This window comes from Microcaecilia unicolor, chromosome 5 (assembly GCF_901765095.1).
Source record: "Microcaecilia unicolor chromosome 5, aMicUni1.1, whole genome shotgun sequence".
Taxonomy (NCBI): Eukaryota; Metazoa; Chordata; class Amphibia; order Gymnophiona; family Siphonopidae; genus Microcaecilia; species Microcaecilia unicolor.
Window position 1 is genome coordinate 186882364 of NC_044035.1, and position 23779 is coordinate 186906142.

The following is a 23779-nucleotide window of genomic DNA, read 5'->3' on the forward strand; positions in this document are numbered from 1 at the left end:
ATAGGCAGAGCATTGACAGGTTGGAATATTGTAAAACAAATACAGGATATACCCAGAATAGTAGGAGGGGCTAACCTTAGGGAATGTGCGTTTCGCATATTGCATAGGGCTTATTTTACCCAGACACAACTATACAAATCAGGGGGCATCCATACTGCTACCTGCCTGAAATGTCAGAGGGCAGATAATACGCTATATCATGCGATATGGGCATGCCCTGCAATAAAAAAATACTGGAGACACATAGCTGTATTTCTATCTACAACTGTCAATTGTGATATTGCATTGAACCCTCTATGTCTAGTACTAGATAAACATGACGCCTTTCCCAGGCTAAACAAAGATAAAATGATGCTATGCCGTAAAACATGTCTCATTGCCAAGAAATGCATAATGCAGCACTGGACCTCTGCACACCCTCCGACTTTCTGGCATTGGCGGAACCAGGTGCACCAATTGCTCACTTGGGAAGCGAGAGAGGCAAAAGGGACATACAAACGTAAAGAGCGCTTTCTAAAAATCTGGGGGTGTTATCTGGATGGGATGACTCACAGAGGGAGAAGTCGAATTCTTAATAATCTGTAATATATATATTTTTTTTTTCTTTGTTTGTTTTGTTTTTTTTTGTTTGGGTGTCAATTGTGATAACAGAAGATTCAATTATAGGTAAATAGGGGGGGAGGGGGATATTATGATCAAGATGTGATATTGGTTATAATATATAGCCGAAACTGGAGGATAACAAATGAAAACACATAAGTCATCGGAGGTTGATACTATTACACTTTATTATGTAAATGATGTTAATTCCTTCTTTTGACAATAATATCACAATAATATATCAGCTTGTTGGAGGGGAGGAGGGGGGAAGGGTGGGAGGGGAGAAAGGGGAACATGGGGGGGGGGAAAAATTATTACAAACATGTTGTTGATGATATATTTAGATGACTGCGTTGTATATATACTCATTTTGGTGTTGTATAATGGTCTGTTATTTCGATAATACAATAATAAAAAAAGTTGAAACATAAGCTTCTCCTCCAACTCCTCGAGCTTCGGCGCACTTGCGGCCCACGTGTCCTCCATGTCCGACACTCGTTGTTCCAGGGCCTGCGTGCGCTTCGATATTTCTGCCATACTTGCGTCAAATTTTTCCAGCCGGGTGATCAGGGAGTTAAATCTGGGTTCCAGCGCCGCCTCTACCACCTTAGCAAGCTGTGCGAGCTGGCGATCCGAAAACTCTGCTCGCACCTCTAATTCCCCCGCCACCATCTTGGGTTTCGCGGTTGCCGGTGGCGATTTTCCTTTTTCCGTCCGGACGCTTCGTTTTGCAGGTCCCCCGGGCATGGAGACCACAAACTGGTCCATATACTTTTGTGCTTTGGATTGAGGGTTCAAGCTCACCGATGGTTAAGCGTTTCAGCCGTTTTTCATGCAAAACGAGGAGTGGGGTCCCCGGAGCTCAGCCGCTATGCTGCTTGCGCTCTTCATTTGGCTTGTTTCGGCAATGTATTATCAGATCTCTATGTAAGGGAGGTTCCCCATCTGTATTTTGAAAAATGAAAGCCTAGGGGCATTGGCTCTAGAAGCATTGTATCGTCTTGAATTGTTTTTGCGATCTTGAACAATGGCCATTGAAACTGTTGGAGGTTCTATTCTTCTTTTTTGTGCTTCACATATGCACAAAAGGACACACACTAGACATCATTACACACAAATTCGACCCAGACTCAACTACCTACTTACCAACACAAGATGGACACCTACACTATGGTCAGACCACCACAAAGCACATGTCTCCCTCTACTGGCGAAAAACACACAAACGCAATCAACAAACTTGAGCGAACAACATACACCACGAGAGGAAAAATAGACCCCACAATATTCTGGCAACAGATCTACCAGAACGAATGGTCAACAAATGCTGACACCATCCAATTCCTCCTAGAATGGGACGATATATGCACAACGACATTAGACAAAATCGCCCCAATCCAAACCAGAACATCACATAGGAAAAAATCAAATCCATTGTTCACCGAAGAGCTGAAAAAACTTAAAACACAAGTCAGGAAACTAGAACGCGCATGGAACAAAAAGAAAGATGAACAAACACTAAATGCCTGGAAACTACTTCAAAGGAAATACAAATATACCATAAAACAGACTAAAAGACTACATTACAAAACAATGATAGGACCAAACTACAAAGACACTCACAAACTCTTCTACTTCGTGAATAAATTGTTAGACACCACACCAGTTACAAACAGCAGCAAAGACATACCAGATGACGACAACCTTGCGAAATACTACAAGGTGAAAATTATACAATTACGACTTAAAATACCCGCCAGCCCTATTGAACACGCCACACTTCTAGACTGTCTAGACCCAGAAGACGGAATATACCCAGCAGACAGAACCTGGACAGAATTCGAATTACTATCAGAAGACCTCATCTCTGAAACACTTAAAAGATTTGCCAAATCCCACTGCAAACTAGATATATGCCCAAACAACCTCATGAAATCAGCTCCTCAACAATTCATAATAGACCTAACAAACCACGTAAACTTCATGTTACAAAACGGACTTTTCCCAAAGGAAAAATTCTACTCACCCCAATACCTAAAGATACAAAGAAAAGCGCAAGCGAAATAACCAATTACAGACCAGTAGCATCTATACCACTAATAACCAAAATAACTGAAGGGATGGTAACAAAACAACTCACAAACTATCTAAACAAGTTCTCAATACTGCATGATGCCCAATCAGGATTCCGGTCGAACCACAGCACAGAAACAGTATTAATTACCCTAATGACTAAATTTAAACAAATGATTGCAACCGGCAACAATATACTCCTCCTACAATTTGACATGTCAAGTGCCTTTGATATGGTTGACCACGGAATCCTATTACACATACCTGAATATTTTGGCATCGGAGGAAATGTCCTAAACTGGTTAAAAGGATTCCTAACCCTGCGCTCATATCAAGTCACATCAAATTCAACTACGTCTGCTACATGGACACCTGAATGTGGAGTACCGCAAGGATCACCCCTCTCACCAACTATTTTCAACCTAATGATGATCCCCTTGGCAAAACTCCTATCAAACCATAATCTTAACCCATACATATACGTCGATGATGTAACAATATACATCCCTTTCAAACAAGACATTAAAGAAATCTTCAATGAAATCAACCAAAGTCTACACATCATGAACACATGGGCAGATGCATTTCGATTGAAACTAAACGCAGAAAAAACTCAATGCCTGATACTCACCTCCCAATACAACACAAATGAATTTACCGCTATAAACACACCAAAAATAAACCTTCCAATCTCAGAAACTTTAAAAATCCTTGGAGTCACTATTGACCGCCACCTAACACATGAAACTCATGCAAACAACACAACCAAAAAGATGTTCTACTGCATGTGGAAACTGAAAAGAATAAGACCATTCTTCCCAAGATCCGTCTTTCACAGCCTAGTGCAATCCCTCGTACTTAGCCATCTGGATTACTGCAACTCACTATACGCAGGTTGTAAAGAGCAAGTACTGAGGAAACTTCAAACAGCCCAGAACACAGCAGCCAGACTCATCCTCGGAAAACCAAAATACGGAAGTGCAAAACCCTTACGAGAGAAGCTACACTGGCTCCCACTCAAGGAATGCATTACTTTTAAAGTACTCTTAAATTAAATATCACCAAATAGCACACTGTGGGGACTAATCATCCAAGCAAGTAATAGATGTCCCAAACAGTTATATCTGAGGCAGGAATTCACAGCATATCATCTAATGCGTCTAATACATGGGGATAATCAGATTAAAATGCTTCCCACAACCACATGAACAATGTTGTTCCCTCGCACAGGCGAATTGGTGTGGAGCAAATCCTCATATAAATCCCCTTACTTCTTTTTTTCTTTTTATCGATATACATCCATCTTTTATATATCAAAATTGTGCAAATTCACATCAATAAATATATACATCCTTTTTAAACAGTCACTTATCTGTAAAAGGCAGCGATTTAACAGTAACAGGGAACCCCCACCGACATGGCCAAGTTTCGCATAAAGCTTTATCAAGGAAGAGGCTCACGTTTCATCCTGCATCTATCCCTGTATTTCAAAAAATGGCCGCAAAGGATGTATATATTTATTGATGTGAATTTGCACAATTTTGATATATAAAAGATGGATGTATATCGATAAAAAGAAAAAAAGAAGTAAGGGGATTTATATGAGGATTTGCTCCACACCAATTCGCCTGTGCGAGGGAACAACATTGTTCATATGGTTGTGGGAAGCATTTTAATCTGATTATCCCCATGTATTAGACGCATTAGATGATATGCTGTGAATTCCTGCCTCAGATATAACTGTTTGGGACATCTATTACTTACTTTTAAAGTATGCACATTAGTCCACAAAATCATTCACGGTGAAGCCCCAGCCTACATGTCTGACTTAATAGACCTACCACCCAGAAACGCTAAAAGATCATCCCGAACTTTCCTCAACCTCCACTTCCCTAATTGCAAAGGAGTAAAATACAAAGCGCTGCACGCATCAACCTTTTCTTATATGAGCACGCAATACTCCAGTACCACGCAACCTGGAAACAATCTACGAACTAATCAACTTCCGCAAATTATTGAAGACTCATCTCTTTGATAAAATTTATTGAAAGGATCAAAACACATGATGTCCACACACACTGTCAGTAATGCATCAATACATTCTCTTTGAATTTTCATCCCCCTTTAAATTTACCACATTTATAGCTTTATTTACAGAAAAATGTTATACCGAATGATCTCCTACTATTGTTTTGTTGCCCTATCAGTTTCCCATTGTCTCTTTCCATTGTTCTTTTCCCTCAACGATACTCTGTCTTCGCATAACTCCTCACAATGTGATCCATAACCGAGTTGTAACAAATTGTATTTCCATCATTTACAATGTATTGTAAGCTACACTGAACCCGCAAATAGGTGGGAAAATGTGGGATACAAATGCAATAAATAAAAATAATAAATTTTCTACTTCATACAGCATCTTGCATGCGTCTGCAAATGGATTTTCCCGTGCCATAAAATCGCTTAATTGTCTCATTAATGTATGGTTGATGTGTGCATTTGTTGAGATTCGTAGTCTCTGAATGGCTGCTTTATCAGGATCAAGAATATATAATTGAGCAAATTGTCTTTGTCATTTTGAGGATGTAGTGCTGCTGTTCTATGGTAAACAGTACCATTAATTTGAAAATAATAAAGGCCATATCCGGGTGGTGGTGCAATGGTGCAATGTTAGCTCCCATGGAGGCAAAAGCTAAGGAACTATTAATGGACCTAATGTTTTGTACAAAATTCTTTGAATATTCATGTTCCCTGGGGAGAAGCTGTTGTATTAATTCATTGTACCTAATTCCTGTAAGTTGTACTTTGCCCTTACTACAACATTGTGTAAATAGGTTGTCAGAAGGTGTTTCATTGTGAAAATGTTTGGACCACAACTATAGTATTGAGTTTCTTTCTCATTGATACAGTCTCTCATTGCAATTCCTGTGGTTGGAGTTCTGCACTGTGCTGCCACTGCATCCATTCTTGCTTTATTTTGTGTTGTGTCACAGGGTTTTTTCTTTTGTTTCAGATTTCCAATTGATTTGCGCTTGAAATCTGTTATATTTTGTGTAGTCGTTCTTCGTTGCTTGTCTGTCATTTCTGCAAGTCTTTTCCGCCCTAAATCTTTTCGTCTTGTCTTGTTGTTTGTCTCTGTTTCTTTGTCATTTGTTTAATTCTTTCATGTTCCAAATATGTTCTCCTTTTTCTACTTGTTGCTCTTTCTTCTTCATCATTTCTTCAAATCTTTTGCGTTGTATAGCAGTGTGCCTTCTTCTGTGTGTTTGTCTCTGTTCGTCCGTCATTTCAGCAATTCTTTGCCTTTCTGAATCAGTGTTTCTTTGTCGGTTACTTGCACTTTCTTCATCAGTCATCTTTTGTATCCTGGACCTTTTTCTTGCAGTGGCTTTTTGACTTTCATGTGCCTTTTCATCTTCACTCAGAGCTGTACGCCTTTTTCGTTGTGCTTCAGCTCTTTTTCTTTTAACTCCAGCCTGCTCCTCAGCAGTTAGTGTTCTTTTTCTAGTCATGTGATGTTCATCATGTTGGAATGTGTGTTTGATTGTTATTTGTAAGCTACAGTATGTTGGACTGTGCCTCTGCTTCTCCTCGGTACCCTGCCTTCCCCTCCATGTGCTGCAATTCTTCCCTACGCTCTCATCCTCTCCAATGCAATCCATATGCAGCGATTCTTCTATGCCGTTCCTTCTCCTCCCCTCCATCTCCAGCGATTGTGGCCTCTACATGATGTGCACCAATTCTCCTATGTTCTCCCCTCCCCTTGCCTCCCATGCCATCCATATCCTGCAATTCACCTGTGTGCGAGTGAGTGTGAGAGTGAGTGTGAGAGAGTGTGTCTGTGTGTGTCAGAGCAAGAGTGAGTGTGTCTGCGAGAGCGAGTGTGTGTGAGTGTGAGACAGAGAGAGTGAGTGTGTGAGAGAGAGAGAGTGTGTGTGACAGAGAGAGAGAGACAATGTGTTAGAGTGTGATTGCGAGAGATAATGTGTGTGACAGAGTGTGTGAGTGTGAGACAGAGTGTGTGTGAGAGAGTGTGTTTTATTGAGAAAGAGAGAGTGTATGTTACTGAGAAACAGAGAGTGTGTGTGAGACAGACTTTGTGTGTGTGAGTGAGACACACACACACAGTCAGTGTGTGTGTCTGTGTGAGAGAGAGCGAGAGAGCGTGTGACAGTGATTGCACTGTCTGTGTTTTGTATCCTTTTCTTTTTTTTACATATTATCCTGTTTTTTCTGTTATATATAAATGTATCTGCTGTGTCGTCTGCTGGGTACCTCACGGTTCCGTGTCTGCCTAACGTCAGCTCAGCTTGCCTCCAGCTTTCCCTTCCCTCTCACTGTTCTGCCTTCTGACGGCATAACGTCGTTTTGCGAGTGCGGGACAGTAAGGGGGAAGGGTAGCGTTGTAGGCTGCTGTCCTTCGCCTCTCAGTCTCGTGCCATTGCTTACTGTGTTCGCCCATTTCCCCCAACCCTACTGCCTAAATTGTACCTCAGGGTTTATTTTATTTGTTACATTTGTATCCCACATTTTCCCACCTATTTGCAGGCTCAATGTGGCTTACATAGTGCCGCAGAGGTGTTTACAGGCTCCAGGGTAAACAAATACAAGGAGATGTTGTGGTAGGATAGGTTCATGTGGTAGGACCATATAAAAGATTCATTCAGCAGAAGCTTTGTGTAGTGTTCATTTCGGTCTTTAGTGATGTTGTGTCGCAGGGCTCTGTCAATTATGTTGGATCGGTAGGATATGCCTTTTTAAACAAGCGAGTTTTTAGTGTTTTTCTTAAGTGGTCGTACGTAGTTTTCAGGGCTTTTGGCAGTGCGTTCCATAGCTGTGCGATGATGTAAGAAAAGCTGGATGTGTATGTTGATGTATATTTGAGTCCATTGCATTTTTGGGTAGTGTAGATTTAGGTACAAACATGTTGATTCGGAGGTATTTCTGATTGGCAGGTCGATTAAGTCTGTCATGTATCCCGGTGCATCCCCGTAGATAGAATGAAGATACATACCTGTAGCAGGTATTCTCCGAGGACAGCAGGCTGATTGTTCTCACGACTGGGTGACGTCCACGGCAGCCCCGAGGAATGGAAATCTTCCTAGCAACAAAGGTTTGCTAGAGCCTTCGAGCGGGCGTGCGCAGCCATCTTCCTGCCCGTCACGCGAGAGTCCCGATCAGTTCGATAACAAAGCAAAGAGAAAAAGGACAACTCCAAGGGGGAGGCAGGCGGGTATGTGAGAAAAATCAGCCTGCTGTCCTCGGAGAATACCTGCTACAGGTATGTATCTTCGCTTTCTCCGAGGACAAGCAGGCTGCTTGTTCTCACGACTGGGGTATCCCTAGCCTTCAGGCTCACTCAAAACAACAAAGAAAGGTCAATTGGGTCTCTCAACAGCGAGGACATAACAAGGATTGACCTATGAAGAAACATCTGAGAGTGCAGCCTGGAACAGAACAAAAATGGGCCTAGTGGGGTGGAGTTGGATTCTAAACCCCGAACAGATTCTGCAGCACTGACTGCCCAAACCGACTGTCGTGTCGGCTATCCTGCTGAAGGTAGTAATGAGATGTGAATGTGTGGATTGATGACCATGTTGCAGCCTTGCAAATCTCTTCTATAGTGGCTGACTTCAAGTGGGCCACTGATACTGCCATGGCTCGAACACTATGAGCCAAGACATGACCCTCAAGAGTCAGCCCAACTTCGGCATAAGTGAAGGAAATGCAATCTGCTAGCCAATTGGAAATGGTGAGTTTCCCGACAGCAATTCCCCTTCTGTTGGGATTGAAAGAAACAAACATTTGAGCGGACTGTCTGAATGGCTTGTCCACTCCACATAGAAGCCTAATGCTCTCTTGCAGTCCAAGGTGTGCAACTGACGTTCAGCAGGGCGGGTATGAGGACGGGGAAAAAAATGTTGGCAAGACAATTGACTGGTTAAGATGGAACTCCGACACCACCTTCGGCAAGAACTTAGGGTGCGTGCGGAGGACTATTCTGTTATGATGAAACTTAGTATAAGGAGCCTGGGCTACCAAGGCTTGAAGCTCATTGACTCTACGAGCTGAAGTAACAGCCACCAAGAAAATTACCTTTCAGGTCAAGTACTTCAGATGGCAGGAATCCAGTAGCTCAAAAGGAGGTTTCATCAGCTGGGTGAGAACGACGTTCAGATCCCATGACACTGGCAGGGGGCTTTGACAAAAGCAAACCTCTCATGAAGTGAACAACTAAAGGCTGTCCAGAGATAGGCTTACCTTCTACACGATAATGAAAAGCACTAACTGCACTAAGATGAATTCTTACGGAGTTGGTCTTGAGATGTAGAAGGTATTCAAGCAGGGTCTGTGTAGGACAAGAGCGAGGATCTAGGGCCTTGCTGTCACACCAGACGGCAAACCTCCTCCATTTGAAAGAGTAACACCTCTTCATGGAATCTTTTCTGGAAGCAAGCAAGACTCGAGAGACACCCTCAGAAAGACCCAAGGAGGCGAAGTCTACATCCTCAACATCCAGACCATGAGAGCCAGAGACTGGAGGTTGGGATGCAGAAGCGACCCATCGTTCTGAGGGTTGTAAAACAGTCCAACCTCCACGGTTCTTCGGAGGACAACTCCAGATGAAGAGGGAATCAAATCTGACGCGGCCAAAATCATGGTCGCGCAGTCTTGCTTGAGTTTCAGCAAAGTCTTCCCCACTAGAGTTATGGGAGGATATGCATACAGAAGACCCTTCCCCCAATGCAGGAAAAAGGCATCATATACTAGTCTGTCGAGGGCCTGAAGTCTGGAACAGAACTGAGGGACCTTGTGATTGAGCTGAGTGGCAAAAAGATCCACCGAGGGGATGCCCCACACTCGGAAGATCTTGCGGACTAATCCCGAGTTGAGCGACCACTCGTGAGGTTGCATTAACCTGCTCAATCTGTCGGCCAGACTGTTGTTTACACCTGCCAGATACGTGGCTTGGAGAAGCATGCCATGCTGGCGTGCCCAAAGACACATCTGGATGGCTTCCCGACACAGGGGGCGAGATCTGGTGCCCCCCTGCTTGTTGATGTAGTACATGGCAACCTGATTGTCTGTCTGAATTTGAATAATGTGGACAGCCGATCTCTGAAAACCTTTAGAGCGTTCCAGACCGCTCGCAACTCCAGGAGATTGATCTGAAGACCCGATTCCTAGAGGGACCAAATTCCTTGGGTGTGAAGCCCATCTACATGTGCTCCCCACCCCAGGAGGGATGCATCCGTTGTCAGCACTTTTTGCGGCTGAGGAATTTGAAAAGGATGTCCCAAGGTCAAATTGGATCGAATCGTCCACCACTGAAGGGAACTGTGAAAGTCGGTGGACAGCTGGATCACATCCTCTAGATTCCCTGCAACTTGATACCACTGGGAAGCTATGGTCCATTGAGCCGATCTCATATGAAGACGAGCCATGGGAGTCACATGAACTGTGGAGGCCATATGGCCTAGAAGCCTCAACATCTGCCAAGCTGTGATCTGCTGAGACGCTCTGGCCATGGAACAAGAGACAGAAGGTTGTCTGCCCTTGCCTCGGGGAGATAGGCATGAGCCGCCTGGTAGTGCAGCAGAGCTCCTATAAATTCTAGTTTTTGAACTGGAAGAAGATGGCACTTTGGATAATTTAGAACAAATCCTAATAGCTCCAGGAGTTGAATAGTCAGCTGCATGGACTGTAGAGCTCCCGTCTCGGAGGTGTTCTTTACCAGCCAATTGTCGAGGTAAGGGAACACATGCACCTCCAAGTCTGCGTAGCGACGCTGCAACTACCGCTAGGCATTTTGTAAACACCCTAGGCACAGACGCCAGACCAAAGGGCAGCACACAATACTGGATTTGCTGCGCTCCCAGATGGAATCGAAGATACTTCCTGTGAGCTGGAAGTATCGGGATGTGTGTATAAGCATCCTTTGTCCAGAGAGCACAGCCAATCGTTTTCCTGAATCATGGGAAGAAGGGTGCCCAGGGAAACCATCCTGAACTTTTCTCGGACCAGGAATTTGTTCAGGGCCCTTAGGTCTAGGATGGGACGCATTCCCCCTGTTTTCTTTTGCACAAGAAAATACCTAGAATAGAATCCCAGCCTTTCTTGCCCTGGTGGAACGGGCTCTACTGCATTGGCGCTGAGAAGGGTAGAGAGTTCCTCTGCAAGTACCTGCCTGTGCTGGAAGCTGAAGGACTGAGCTCCCAGTGGGCAATTTGGAGGTCTGGAGATCAAATTGAGGGAGTTCCCTAACTGGACTATTTGAAGAACCCACCAATCGGAGGTTATGAGAGGCCACCTGTGGTGAAAAAATTTTTAACCTCCCTCCGACCGGTAGATCGTCCAGCACAGGTACTTTTATAGCGGCTATGCTCATCTGGAGCCAGTCAAAAGCCCGTCCCTTGCTTTTGCTGGGGAGCTGCTGTGGCCGGTCTGGGCGAACGCTGTTAATGGGAACGAGCACGCTGGGGCTGAGCCTGAGAAGGCTGTCGGGAAGGCAGATTGTACCTACTGTGAAGAGGAGGGCGAGGGGGTGGATAAAATGGAAGTGGAAGAAGTGAGAAGGGTCAAGAGAAAAGGGAGACAGAACAGAGCCTTGGCCTTGCTACTTCCCCAGAGAGAGAAAAAAAAAAGGTTTTTTTTCTCCCCACGGGAAAATGGAAGGGGGAGAAAGACTACACTACCCAGCAGCCCCGGGGAAAACCCTGGTACAGAAACTATTTCCCCCAGCAGCCTCCAGGGGAGAACCTAGACAAGGCTAGGGAGTTGTCTCCAGAGAGTAATCAAGGAAAGGGGGAACAGCTGAAAAGTGGGTGGGACGAGGAACCCATGGAGTGGCAAGAGACTGAGGAGAGAGGGAGAGAAGAGAGCCTGGAGGAACCAATGGACATAGCAGCATGGGCTCAATCAGTAGGGAAAAAGCTGAAAAACCAGGTGACCTCTTGGCATTGCAGCTGGGCTGAAAGGGGAAAGAAGGGTCATGCAGGAGGAGGGTCAGTGATATTGAAGGTGTGACCCAGAGAGAGTTCAGGCTGTTTTTTTTTTAACTGTAGATTACTGAACTGTTCAGAGTAAAAAGTGTGCTGTTTTGAGGAGGGATTATTGTTTCCCCCTGTGTGAACTGCTCACAGCAAAAAGGAAGCTGTTTTTTTTTATTTTGGGACTGTTTGCCAGTGCACCTGGAGAAGACAGGTAGCAGTGGTGTCTTTCTTTGTGGGTTTTTTTTGACTGCAGCCTGCAGACGCTCTCCCCCCAGAGGGGGGGGAGGGGAGCACTGAACTGTAGGACTGTTTAAGGTGGAACAAACTGAGTTCTGGAAGCAGTGGGGTTTATGTTGCTTTCACCCCTGCTGTGCTTATGCCCTGAGAAGGGAAAACAGTGGGGCTGTGTTTTGGATTCCTGGTTTGTTTGGAACTGCTGAACTGTGAACTCCAAGGAAATAAAAACTTGCTGATTGTCGTTTGGAGCTTTGATTACCTGAAGTCCGGCCCTGTGGATTACAATGGGGCTATGAGGCTAGACATGAATACTGGTCCCTAGCTGGAGTCTCCGGGGTAGAGTGGAACGGATCTTTCACACTACGCTTATTGTAAGCATAGGGAGCAGTCCTCCTTCCCCTGAAAAAACATCTACCTGTTGAGGTAGATGCTGAAGGCGCCCAGTGGGAGAGCTTGTCGAGGGCGGTTTCCCGCTGGTGGAGCTGCTCTACCACCTGCTTGACTTTCTCGCCAAAAATGTTATCCCCCTGGCAAGGAACATCTGCAAGCCACTGCTGGGTTCGATTGTCCAGGTCAGAGGCATGCAGCCAGGACAGACTGCGTATCACTATACCTTGAGCAGCGGATCTGGATGCAACATCAAAAATGTCGTAAGCACCCCTGGACAGGAATTTGCGACATGCCTTCAGCTGCCTGACCACCTCCTGAAAAAGCCTAGCGTGCTCCACGGGGAGCTTGTCCACCAAGTCCGCCAGTTGCTTCACATTGTTCCACATGTGGATGTTCGTGTAGAGCTGTTAAGACTGAATTTTGGACATGAGCATAGAAGACTGATAGGCCTTCCTCCCAAAAGAGAACAGGGTTCTAGATTCTCGTCCCGGAGGCGCCGAGGCAAAATCTCTAGAACTCCTTGCTCTCTTGAGAGCGGAATCCACAACCATAGAATCGTGAGGTAACTGCGTCCTCATCAACTCAGATTCTCCGTGAATCCGATATTGGGACTCAACTGTTTTGGGAATGGTGGGATTAGTTAGTGGTTTCATCCCGTTCCTAAGCAATGTCTCCTTAAGGACATTATGCAAAGGGACAGTGGATGACTCCTTAGGTGGCGAAGGACCTCGAGCATCTCAGTCCTGGGCTCATCCACAGACACCGCAGGGAAGGGAATGCCCACAGATATTTCCCGGACAAATGAAGAAAAAGAAAGACTCTCCAGAGGAGAAAGCTTTCTTTGTGGTGAAGGAGTAGGATCAGAGGGAAGACCACAAGACTCCTCAGAAGAGAAATATCTGGGATCCTCCTCTTCCACCCACGAGGCATCCTCCTTGATGTCTGACAAGAGATCTCTGACTGCAGTTTTTATTTTTTGTTACATTTGTACCCCGCGCTTTCCCACTCATGGCAGGCTCAATGCGGCTTACATGGGGCAATGGAGGGTTAAGTGACTTGCTCAGAGTCACAAGGAGCTGCCTGTGCCTGAAGTGGGAATTGAACTCAGTTCCTCAGTTCCCCAGGACCAAAGTCCACCACCCTAACCACTAGGCCACTCCTCCACAGTCCGAAACCGGGCCCGTATCGACGCCCAGGAACCCCATTCCTCGATGGCGATGTTGAGAAGTCGACCCCCGTGCCGGCAGCGATGAAGCTTCCTCCAGCGATGTCGACGGAGAGTCGACCTGGGTGGCAGCCAAGGCTGATGCCGCAAGCGGTACCGGTGTCAGGGTCCGCACCACAGGCACAGAGCCAGCTGCCGCTTCTATCAACGGTACCGAGGGCGCAAGCACCCCCGGTACCGGAACAGACTGACGCAGCAGCCCTTCCAGAAGACCTGGGACAATGGCTCGGATGCATTCGTCCAGAGTGTCTGCCGGGAAAGGCTGTGGGGCCGGTGCAGGAGTCAGAGGTAGAATCTGCAAAGGGCGAGGAGGCGGTACCGGGCTGTCCGAGGACCGACACCTCTTGAATGAAGGGTGAGTGGTCCTCCCGGCATCGACGCGTCATGGGTGCCAAATCCTTCGACGTCCCGGAGCTCCCGGTACCGTGTCTAGAAGGAGATCGATGCCGATGCTTCTTAAGCCTTCGCTCGAGGCACGTCATCAGTACTCCTCGGTACCGCGAGGAGGAAGTGGAATCCACACACCTCCTCGGGGTCAGGTCCGAAAGTGGTCGTTCTCGGTGGGCCTGCACAGCAGAAGACTTCGAGACAGGTGGAGACCCACTCAAAGGCTCACTGCTCCCAGCGTGGTGGCCTCCGGACAGCCATTACCTGCGCTCCTGATGTCGATGCCATCTCCGGTGCCGACATCGACGCCGCCGACCTCGGTACCACTGTCGATGCCAAAGTCCCGGGCAAAGCTCCAAATAGTCAATCCCGCTGAGCTAGTCTCGACGCCTGTGCCTGCTTTTTATGGCTAAGACACAACTTACATGCGTCTGGGCGATGGTAGGGTCCAAGGCACTAAATACACCACGAGTGGGGGTCGGTACCTGAGATTGCCCAGTTGCATCGAGCGCACTTCTTGAAACTGCTGGGAATCCTCAATGTCATGGACGGAAAAATAGCGGCGGCGAAGTCAAAGTTCTCGATGGTGCCAAAAAGAAGGGCACAAAAATGAGAAACGTGTACGCGCGGCCTAAAGAGGGCCGCGAAGGAAACGAAAAGAAACTTAAGAAGAGACAAAAACCTAAGAAATAAAGGATTTGAACATTTTTTTTTTAAAAAGAAAACAGCTCAACTGAGTGAAAAATGAAAGAAAAACACGGGAAAAAACTGCAAAACGAAGGCTCTTTTCAGGGGCACACAGAAAGAGACAGCAAGCAGTCACTCCCTTACCGCGGAAAGAAAAGAACTGATCGAGAAGATGGCCGCGCATTAGTGGTACATGTGCTCGAAGGCTCTAGCAGACTTTTGTTGCTAGGAAGATTTCCATTCCTTGGGGCTACCGTGGACGTCACCCAGTCATGAGAACAAGCAGCCTGCTTGTCCTCGGAGAATTTTGTGAACCATAGGGCAGATTTTGAAGGCTATGCATTCTTTCATTGGAAGCCAGTAAAGTTTTTTGCGGAGGTGATTTGCACTTTCAAATCACGTTTTTCCGTAGATGAGTCTTGCTGCCGTGTTTTGCGGTAACTGGAGTTTCTATAAGGTTTGTTCTTTGCATCCTACATAGATTCCATTGCAATAGTATAGGTGGCTTAATACCATTGATTGTGTCAAGTTTCGGAAGGTTGCCCTTGGGAAGAATTGTTTCACGCGTTTGAGTTTCCACATTGCGTGGAACATTTTCTTTGTTATTGATTTTACTTGGTTCTCTAGTGTAAGGTTGCAATCTATTGTAACGCTGAGGATTTTCAGGCTGAGACGGGGAGGGTGTGATCTGGGGTGTTGATAGTTGTGGGGTTCTGCGTGTTGTGTTGGGATGACAGGATGAGACTGTGTTTTTTTCTTTGTTGAGTTTTAGTTTGAATGCATTTGCCCACGATTCCATGGTGTTCAGGCCGAGCTTAAATTCGATATTGATTTCTGTCAAGTTAGTTCTATGAGGGATGTATATGGTGACATCGCCTGCATAGATGAAAGGGTTAAGGCCTTGGTTGGACAAGGTCTTGGCTAGTGGAGTCATCATTAGGTTGAAAAGGATCAGCGATAGCGGTGAGCCTTGTGGTAATCCACAATCTGCCTTCCATGGTGATGATATGTTTGCTTTTTATTTTACTTGGTATGTTCTTGTGGTTAGGAAACCCTTGATCTAGTTGAGTATGTTGCCTCCAATTCCGAATTCCTCGAGTAGGCTTAATAAGATATTATGGTTTACCATGTCGAATGCACTAGACATGTCGAATTGGAGGAGGAGAATGTTGTTTCCTCTGCTTGAATTTAGTTATTAGGGTGAGTAGTACTGTTTCTGTGCTGTGTAGGGGGTGGAAACCTGATTGAGACTCATGCAGTATTGAGAATTTGTTTATTTATTCTGTAAGTTGTTCTGCTACCATGCTTTCCATCAGTTTGACTGACACCAGGATGGATGCTACTGGTCAGTAGTTGGTGATTTCATTTACTTTTTTCTTGGTGTCTTTTGGTATCGTGATGAGTAGAATATTGCCTCTTTCTTTTGGGAAGAAACCTTGCTGAAGCATGTAGTTTAGGTGGGATGTGAGATCTGTTATGAAACGGTTAGGGGCGGATTTCAGTAGGTAGTTGGGGCAAGTATCTAGTTTACAGTAAGTGTTGGAGAACCTACTGAGCGCCCATGCTATTGTGTCGTCGCTAAGGAGGGTGAAGTTAAGCCATATGTGGTCGGCAAGATATTCTTCATTGGTTGGGACCAACTCGTTAAGAAAATTTTTCAATGTCAGTGTTGTCTTTAGTTAGTGTGTTGCATAGGTCTATGATTTTTTCGTTGAAGTACTTAGCAAGATTGTCTGCAAATGGGATGTCTGAGTTTGGTGCAATAACCAGGTTGGTATCTAAGAGTTTGTTCATGAGTTGATATAATTTCTTTGTGTCATTGTAGTATGATCTTTTGGTCTGTCTTATTGCATATTTGTACTTTCTTTGTGCTTGTTTCCATGTGTTGAGTGTGATTTCATCTTTTGTTTTATTCCATGCTCGTTCGAGTTTCTTGGTTTGTGTTTTTAGTTTTTTCAGGTCATCGTTGAATTATGGTATCGAGCTGTGTTTGCGTGAGATTCTTGTTCTTAAGGGTGCTAATTCATCTAGTACGCTTTTGCATCTTTTCCATCGCTGTCTGCCTGTCTGTATTCGTAACATCCCCTATCGTCAGTTCAGCTTGCCTCCAGCGTTCCTTTCCCTCTCACTGTTCCGCCCTCTGACGCCATTATGTTTTGACATGAAGGCGGGACCAGAACGCTGGAGGCTGGCTGACGTTGACGTCATTTGATGTTACGAACCCAGGCAGCCAGACAGCGATGGAACGTTGGAGGTGCAAATTATTATATAGGATGTTATACAGTGTGGACTTCTGCTGCCACTCCTGTTGTGGTTTTCACTAAGATACCTAAGATTTCTCGCATGGGGGTCTTTGGTAGGATGGAATATTGATTGTTCCCTTAAAAGGTTCAGTCAAATGTTTTGTTTTGGTTTTTCATGAGTGTGTATCATGTTTGTTCCACGCTGTTAATAAAAACATTTTACAAAAAAAAAAAAAGTCCTCTTTGGCTGTCTCGATAAAAGGAAGTGCTATCAAGGTCTTTTTCCGCTGGTACCTCACAGCTGCTAGACAGCACCATATTTTCCCAGGCAGCTCCCCTAATTATTGGAGGGGTTGTGCTTTATTGGTTACTATGGGCCATATTTGGTGGTCTTGTCCCAAGGCTCAGACGTATTGGAGGGAAATGCAGACTCAACTGCAACACCGGATTGGCCATCCTGTGCAATGGAACCCAGCAATTTTTTGTTTGGAAAAAAGTCTGTGGGACTTACTCGTCAGCAATCTTTATTGGCTCATCATGCTTTTCACACGGCGTGGCACTGGAACCTTATTTGGCGTGGCACGAAGTAATGAAACTGTACTTTCCATCAGTTTGGTGCAGTAGATCACCAAGTTGTGGTACATTTGTGACAGGGAACGTTTGATTGCACTCTAGAAGTGAGTTTTTAATAGGTGGGAGGACAATTGTGCCCCTTTCTTGGATGTTTCTTCTGTTTGAGGGGGACTATATTATATGGTAGCTTTGTTTTTGTAACTTGGTTTTACGGACCATTCACAGAAGTGGGTGTGGGGAGGGAATTTATGCAAATGTTTTTTTTTTAAAAAAGAATATGTTTCCGCTGTTTGCTGATTATGCAATTTTTTCTGTGTCAATTCAGATTGTTCTCTTTCATGCTAACTGCACTTCTTGTTGGTTTGTATATTCTTTGGTGTTCAGAATTTCATAAACTACTTCTGCAAATTATAAAAATAAAGCACACTTTGCTTGAACTTAAGTAAAGCCAAGTTTATATGGGTCCCTAATCAAGTGGGCACATACTTGACATTATAATGTCTTTTGGGAAATACAAACTCCCCCTTGAATCACAAGGCAGACACCTTGGAATACGGCTAGACCGAACACTTAAACTAATCCTTTCAAAACCAAACAACTTTCAAGAGCTGCTTCTATCATTTGTGACAACTATGCTGCCTAAAAACATAAGCGTTTCCATACTGGGACAGACCGAAGTTCCATCAAGCCCAGTATCCTGTTTCCAACAGTGGCCAATCCAGTTTCACAAGTACCTGGCAAGATCCCAGAATAGTAAAACAAATTTTATGCTGCTTAGCCTAGAAATAAGCAGTGGATTTTCCCAAGTCCATCTTAATAATCACTTATGGACTTTTCTTATAGGAAATTATTCAAACATTTTAAACCCTGCTAAGCTAACTGCTTTTACCACATTCTCTGTAAACGAATTCCAGAGTTTAATTACTCATACAGCGAAGAAATATTTTCTCCAGTTTGTTTTAAATTTACCACTTAGTAGCTTCATTGTGTGCTCCCTAGACCTAATAATTTTGGAAAGAACAAACAAGCGATTCAAGTCTAACCGTTCTTCTCCACTCAGTATTTTATAGACTATCATATCTCCCCTTCAGCTGTCACTTCTCCAAGCTGAAGAGCCCTTGCTACTTTAGTATTTCCTCATAGGAAAATCATCCCATCCCCTATACTATTTTTGTCACCCTTCTCTGTACCTTTTCTAATGCCTGTCTTCTTACACTGAGAAGACAAGTCTTGTCACCGTTGTGCGGGACATGATAATATCAAAGGCTGGATTACTGTAATGCACTTTACATTGGTCTGATTACAAATGGTCTGCAGCAGCTCCAATTGCTCCAATTGATTCAGAGTGCTGCAGCAAGACTAATAGAAGGTTATAGCGATGTGACGACATCACACCATTTTTGCAAAACCTTCACTAGCTCTGATTTTCAAGGCTCTCAAAGGAAATGGCCAAGAGTACTTGAACAGGATCTCCCTCTAGAACCGAATAGCCTCCGTTCTGGTAATTTTCCTTCTTCCTGGCAAAATGCTGTTATATTTCCTCGCCAAAAAAGCATACGCTCAGATAGTTCTGATCCCTCTAATTTTCACCCAATTTCTCAACTCCTTCTGCTATCAAAGCTCACTGAGAAGACAGTAGTTTTACACCTGCAGACCTTTTTGGTCAAAACTAATGCACTACATCCTTACCAATCAGATTTTAGGGAATACAACTTTACTGAACATTCACTTTCGGCCCTAATAAACTCTATCCAAACCACTTTGGAAGTACTCCGGATCTCTGGATTTCAACACTACATTGACTTAGTTCACCATTCTATGCTACTTATATCATCTTCAGTGACTAGATATCTTGAGGTCTGCACTGTCCTGGTTTCACTCTTATTTGCAAGACAGAACTTTCCAGGCCTGAAACTCACACTTTAATTTGTGGCATTCCTGCAGGGCTCCATTCTTTTTAATATTTGTCTTGCTCCTTTGGCTCTTCTCATTCAATCACTGGGCATATATATACTGTATATATGCAGACAACTGTTACTTTTACACTTCCTTCGCATTCTGCTCAGTTTATCTCCAAAATCTCACTTAAGCTTAATTCAATTGCTGATTGGCTGTCTAGTAATTATTTGAAATTGAATGTTTCTAAAACTGTGGCCATTTTATTTCATTCTTGTGGTCCTCCTACATTGCCTTCTTTACTCACTATACACAATACTCAGATCCCTTAACGATTCAATTAAAATATTGGGGGTGATTCTTGATAGCCATCTTTTCTTTTCTGCTTACATCTTGTCCATATTACAAAAATCTTTTTACAAACAGATCTGCAGTCCGTTCTCAATTTGACACTAACTGTTCAAGTTTGCTAGTTCACTCTCTTGTTATATTCTCTTATCAATTACTGCAACTCTCTCCTCCATGATCTTCCTCAATACCAACTTCAAAAGATCATGTGATCCAAACTACTGAGGTCAAACAAATTCATGGTGGCAAAAAATAGGATAGTGTCTCTGCACTCCGCACTGGCTCCCTGTTTATTACATAATCATCTAGTTCATCACATTCTACACTCAGGCATTCCACCTATTCTTTTCAGCTTTCTGATTCCATACACTCCAACACTCACTCTTTGTTCTGCTAACCAACATCTTTTAGTACATCTTTCCTTCTTAAAAATTTGTGCACACCTAGCTCGCTCCACTTGCTTTGGGCCCTCTCCATGTGGAAGTCTCTCTACCTTGATCTTCGCTCTCAATTATCATTTATCAGGCTTAAACCCTTACTTAAAATGCATTTTTTTTCAAACAGGCATACCCATTCACCCAGCATTACATTTATTCTGGGCTCCTTTTTACCTCCTCCCTTCCCTTTTGTATCTTATAATCAGCAAGTCACTATAATAATGACTGATGTGTGAACTGAGCACTTCTTAATATTCATAAACAATTAAATACTTCATATTATTTTTAAAATTATTTTTGAACTTGTCTATTGCCCATGTTTGACTTATTCTTGATGTATACCACCCTTAGTGAATTCCTTCAAAAAGATGATAAATAAATCCTAATAAGTAATGGCTACCCCCCGTCCTTGAACAATACCAGATCTGAGGCTCCCCACCATAGGTATCTGCCTTGTTCGGCTACAGGATTTTGCCACATCCTGAACACATTTTCTACTACAAACTATAAAGGTGTCATATTCCGCTTTTCAGTGGTACAACCAAGACAGTTTGTACATATTATATACAGGTACTTTCTCTGTCCCTAGCGGGCTTACAATCTAAGTTTTGTACCTGGGGCAATGGATGGTTAAATGACTTGCCCAGGGTCACAAGCAGCAGCAGTACAAATCAAACCTGGTCCTCCAAGTTCTCAGCCCATTACACTACCTATAAGGCTACTTCTCCACTCCAACTCTGGGCCTTTCTTTTACCTATGGTTTACAATACAGATCAAAGTTTTTGCTGCCTATCAGGAAAGCAACCATACTTTAAGGGAAATCATGTGTAATCAAAAAGTAAGTACAAAAACTTCACTGATAGCAAGCAATTCAGACTGCTGGAAATTATTGAACATTAGTAAATCAGGCCCATTTCTGACACAAATGAAACAGGCGCTACCAAGGTTTTTGTCGGAGTGTGTATGTTTGAGAGAGTGTGTGTGAGAGTGACTGTGTGTGAGAGAGAGTAAATGTGCGAGTGTGTGTGACAGAGTGAGACTGCTGAGTGCGAGTGTGCCTGCTCTGTCCCCTGCCCCCCTCCAGCCACCCAGCGATTCTCCTCTCTCCCTGCAGCCACCCAGCGATTATCCTTTTTCCTTGGCCCCCTGCCCCCCCTCCCGCCACCCAGCGACTCTCCTCTGTCCCCTGCTCCCCCTCCAGCCACCCAGCGATTCCCCTCTCTCCCCGCCCCCCTGCAGCCACCTAGCGATTCTCCTCTCTCCCCTGCAGCAACCCAGCGATTCTCTCCTGTCCCGTGCCCTCCCTTCCAGTCACCCAGCGATTGCCCTCTCTCCCCTGCCCCCCCTCCAGCCACCCAGCGATTCTCCTCTTTCCCCTGCTCCCCCTGCAGCCACCCAGCAATTATTGTTTTTCCTTGGCCCCCCCTCCCCCGTATCCACCCAGGGATGCTCTTCTCTCCCATGCCCCCCTCCCGCCACCCAGCGAGTCTCCTCTGTCCCCTGCTCCCCCTCCAGCCACCCAGTGATTCCCCTCTCTCCCCAGCCCCCCCTCCACCCAACCAGTGATTCTCGTCTCTCCCCTGCCCCCCTCCAGCCACCCAGTGATTGTCCTCTGTCCCCTGCTCCCCCCTCCAGCCAGCTAGCGATTGTCCTCTCTCCCCTGCCTCCCCTCCAGCCACCCAGTGATTTTCCTGTGTCCTCTGGCCCCCCTCCAGCCACCCAGCGATTCTCCATTTTCTCTTGCCCCCCCCTCCAGCTACTAAGCGAATCTCCTGTGTCCCCTGCCCCTAACAATACCGTCCAAATCTCTCCGCTGCCGTGCACAGCTCAGTGTGCAGGTCCAGTGAATGCTAGATCGATTCGCCGCTGTGCGTCCGCCCTCCCACCTCTGATTGGTTAGCTTTTGCGTGTGACATCCCTTCGCTCTCAGTGTTCCGCCCTCGACTTCATTACGTTTTTACGTGAGGGTTGGGCAGAGAGAGATGTGACATCTTTTTGAACTTACGAACCCTGAAGCCACGGAGTCAGCTTCAGAACGTTGGAGGTGCGTTTTATTATAGTAGATATTCTTCACTTCCAAAGTGCAAAATGCATTGACCAGGATGAAAAACTAGTGTGCAGACATAGCAAGGATACGTTCTTGCTCCTGTTGAGAATCGATAACTCGTTCTACATGGCCCATGATGGAGCTCTGCACAGAATCCATGTGGTTTGTGAGTCTCTGTATCAACTCTAGCTGGTTCTCTCTCAATTCTGAGAGTTCCCGCTGCTGGCTGCGCAGCAGGGCCATCAGCTCCTCCTGGAACTCTGAGTTCACCTGTGTACAAAACAGACTGATAATTACAACTTTGTGGAAGATTATGCTCTACTTCAAACACTTTCCAGCACCCTATCAAATAGGGGTAAATGTGCAAGAAAAACAACATTGCCACTTTTAGATAATCAATTTATTTCTCTAAAGATAGCATTAAGATTTCATGCTCAGCCTATTCCTAATGCATGCTTATTCTAATCAAAAATTCTCTCTTCTAACCATAAGGTAAAGCTGAAGAAAAAATTGAAGAAACATGTAGGAAAGCTTAATTGCAAGGACAAATGGTAAATTTGACCAGCTAAATAAGGTGAAAACCAGGGCATCGCCAGTCATGAAATCTCTGAAAAATGTAGAGGAAAAATTAGAGAAATTCACAGTATCAAACTCTGAAAGGACTCAAAACGACTAACGAGAAAAAAAGAAGAAACAGGGGCAGTCTCAATAAATTAAATTGATGTCTTAATCAGATAATAGTAAATCAAGGTTAGAAAAAAAGATAATTATAAATATTATTGTGCATCACTCATTGCAGGATTTTAGGAAAATGTGATTGTAATGGTCTTCATTATAAAATCTAGAGAGGAAGGGGGAGCCAACAATTGTGGTTCTCACTCATTTGCTGTGCCAACTACCACCAATAAATCTCTTAGGTTTTATATAAGTGCAGTCCAAAATCATAAATCGGTGTGTTTACACACTTATATTGGTTAAAGAGGATCCTCAGATTTACATTCCACATCTCCTAGAACAGAGTAATAGCTTATTTGTAATGGATGTTTGCCGAGGACCGCAGTGTGAAGGATCAACCCAGATTGACACCGGTATGTGTGGTGCCCACAGCAATTATTAGATGTGAATTGCTCAACTTGGCCATTAGCATTACTGTACTATGCTGTGCTCAAAGCATGCAAATTGGAATTATCAGCAGCATTGACTGAACAGCTCTGAGATTATCTTTATCACCATATAAAACTTTGCTAGAAACAAGACTGGAATAGAATATAAATGCATGCACATCCATGAAGGCCATGTAGAGGAATTGCTTGAAGACCCGGAAAAAGCTCCTGGCAGCATCTGATCAGAGGCTGGGGGGGATCTTGGGACTTTTGGAAAATGAGCCTTTTAATCTTGGGACCTTTGGAAAATGAGCCTTTTAAATTTGTTTGTCTCAATGCAAAATGGTGAAGCATTAAAGCTACTGCTTTTAAGCTTGACTTGAGTTGGGAAGGGTGGGGGTGGAGACAAAACTGTTATGTCCTTGTTGTTCAATCAATCATCAGAAGACTGTTTCAACAAGGCCTGGGCACTAGTGTGACCTAATTGGTTCCCTAGGCTCTCTCCTTAGATTTGAGGTCAGCTTTCAGTTATATGCCATAC

At 44.5% G+C, this 23779-nt stretch overlaps 1 protein-coding gene across 1 annotated transcript in view; it reads right to left on the minus strand.

Annotated features, from left to right (window-relative positions):
• EDC4 (enhancer of mRNA decapping 4) overlaps positions 1-23779 on the minus strand; it is a 1195039-nt gene that overhangs the window by 231920 nt on the left and 939340 nt on the right. The window contains 1 exon segment of the mRNA XM_030203662.1: positions 22225-22405. Coding sequence (XP_030059522.1) covers positions 22225-22405 — 181 coding nt within the window.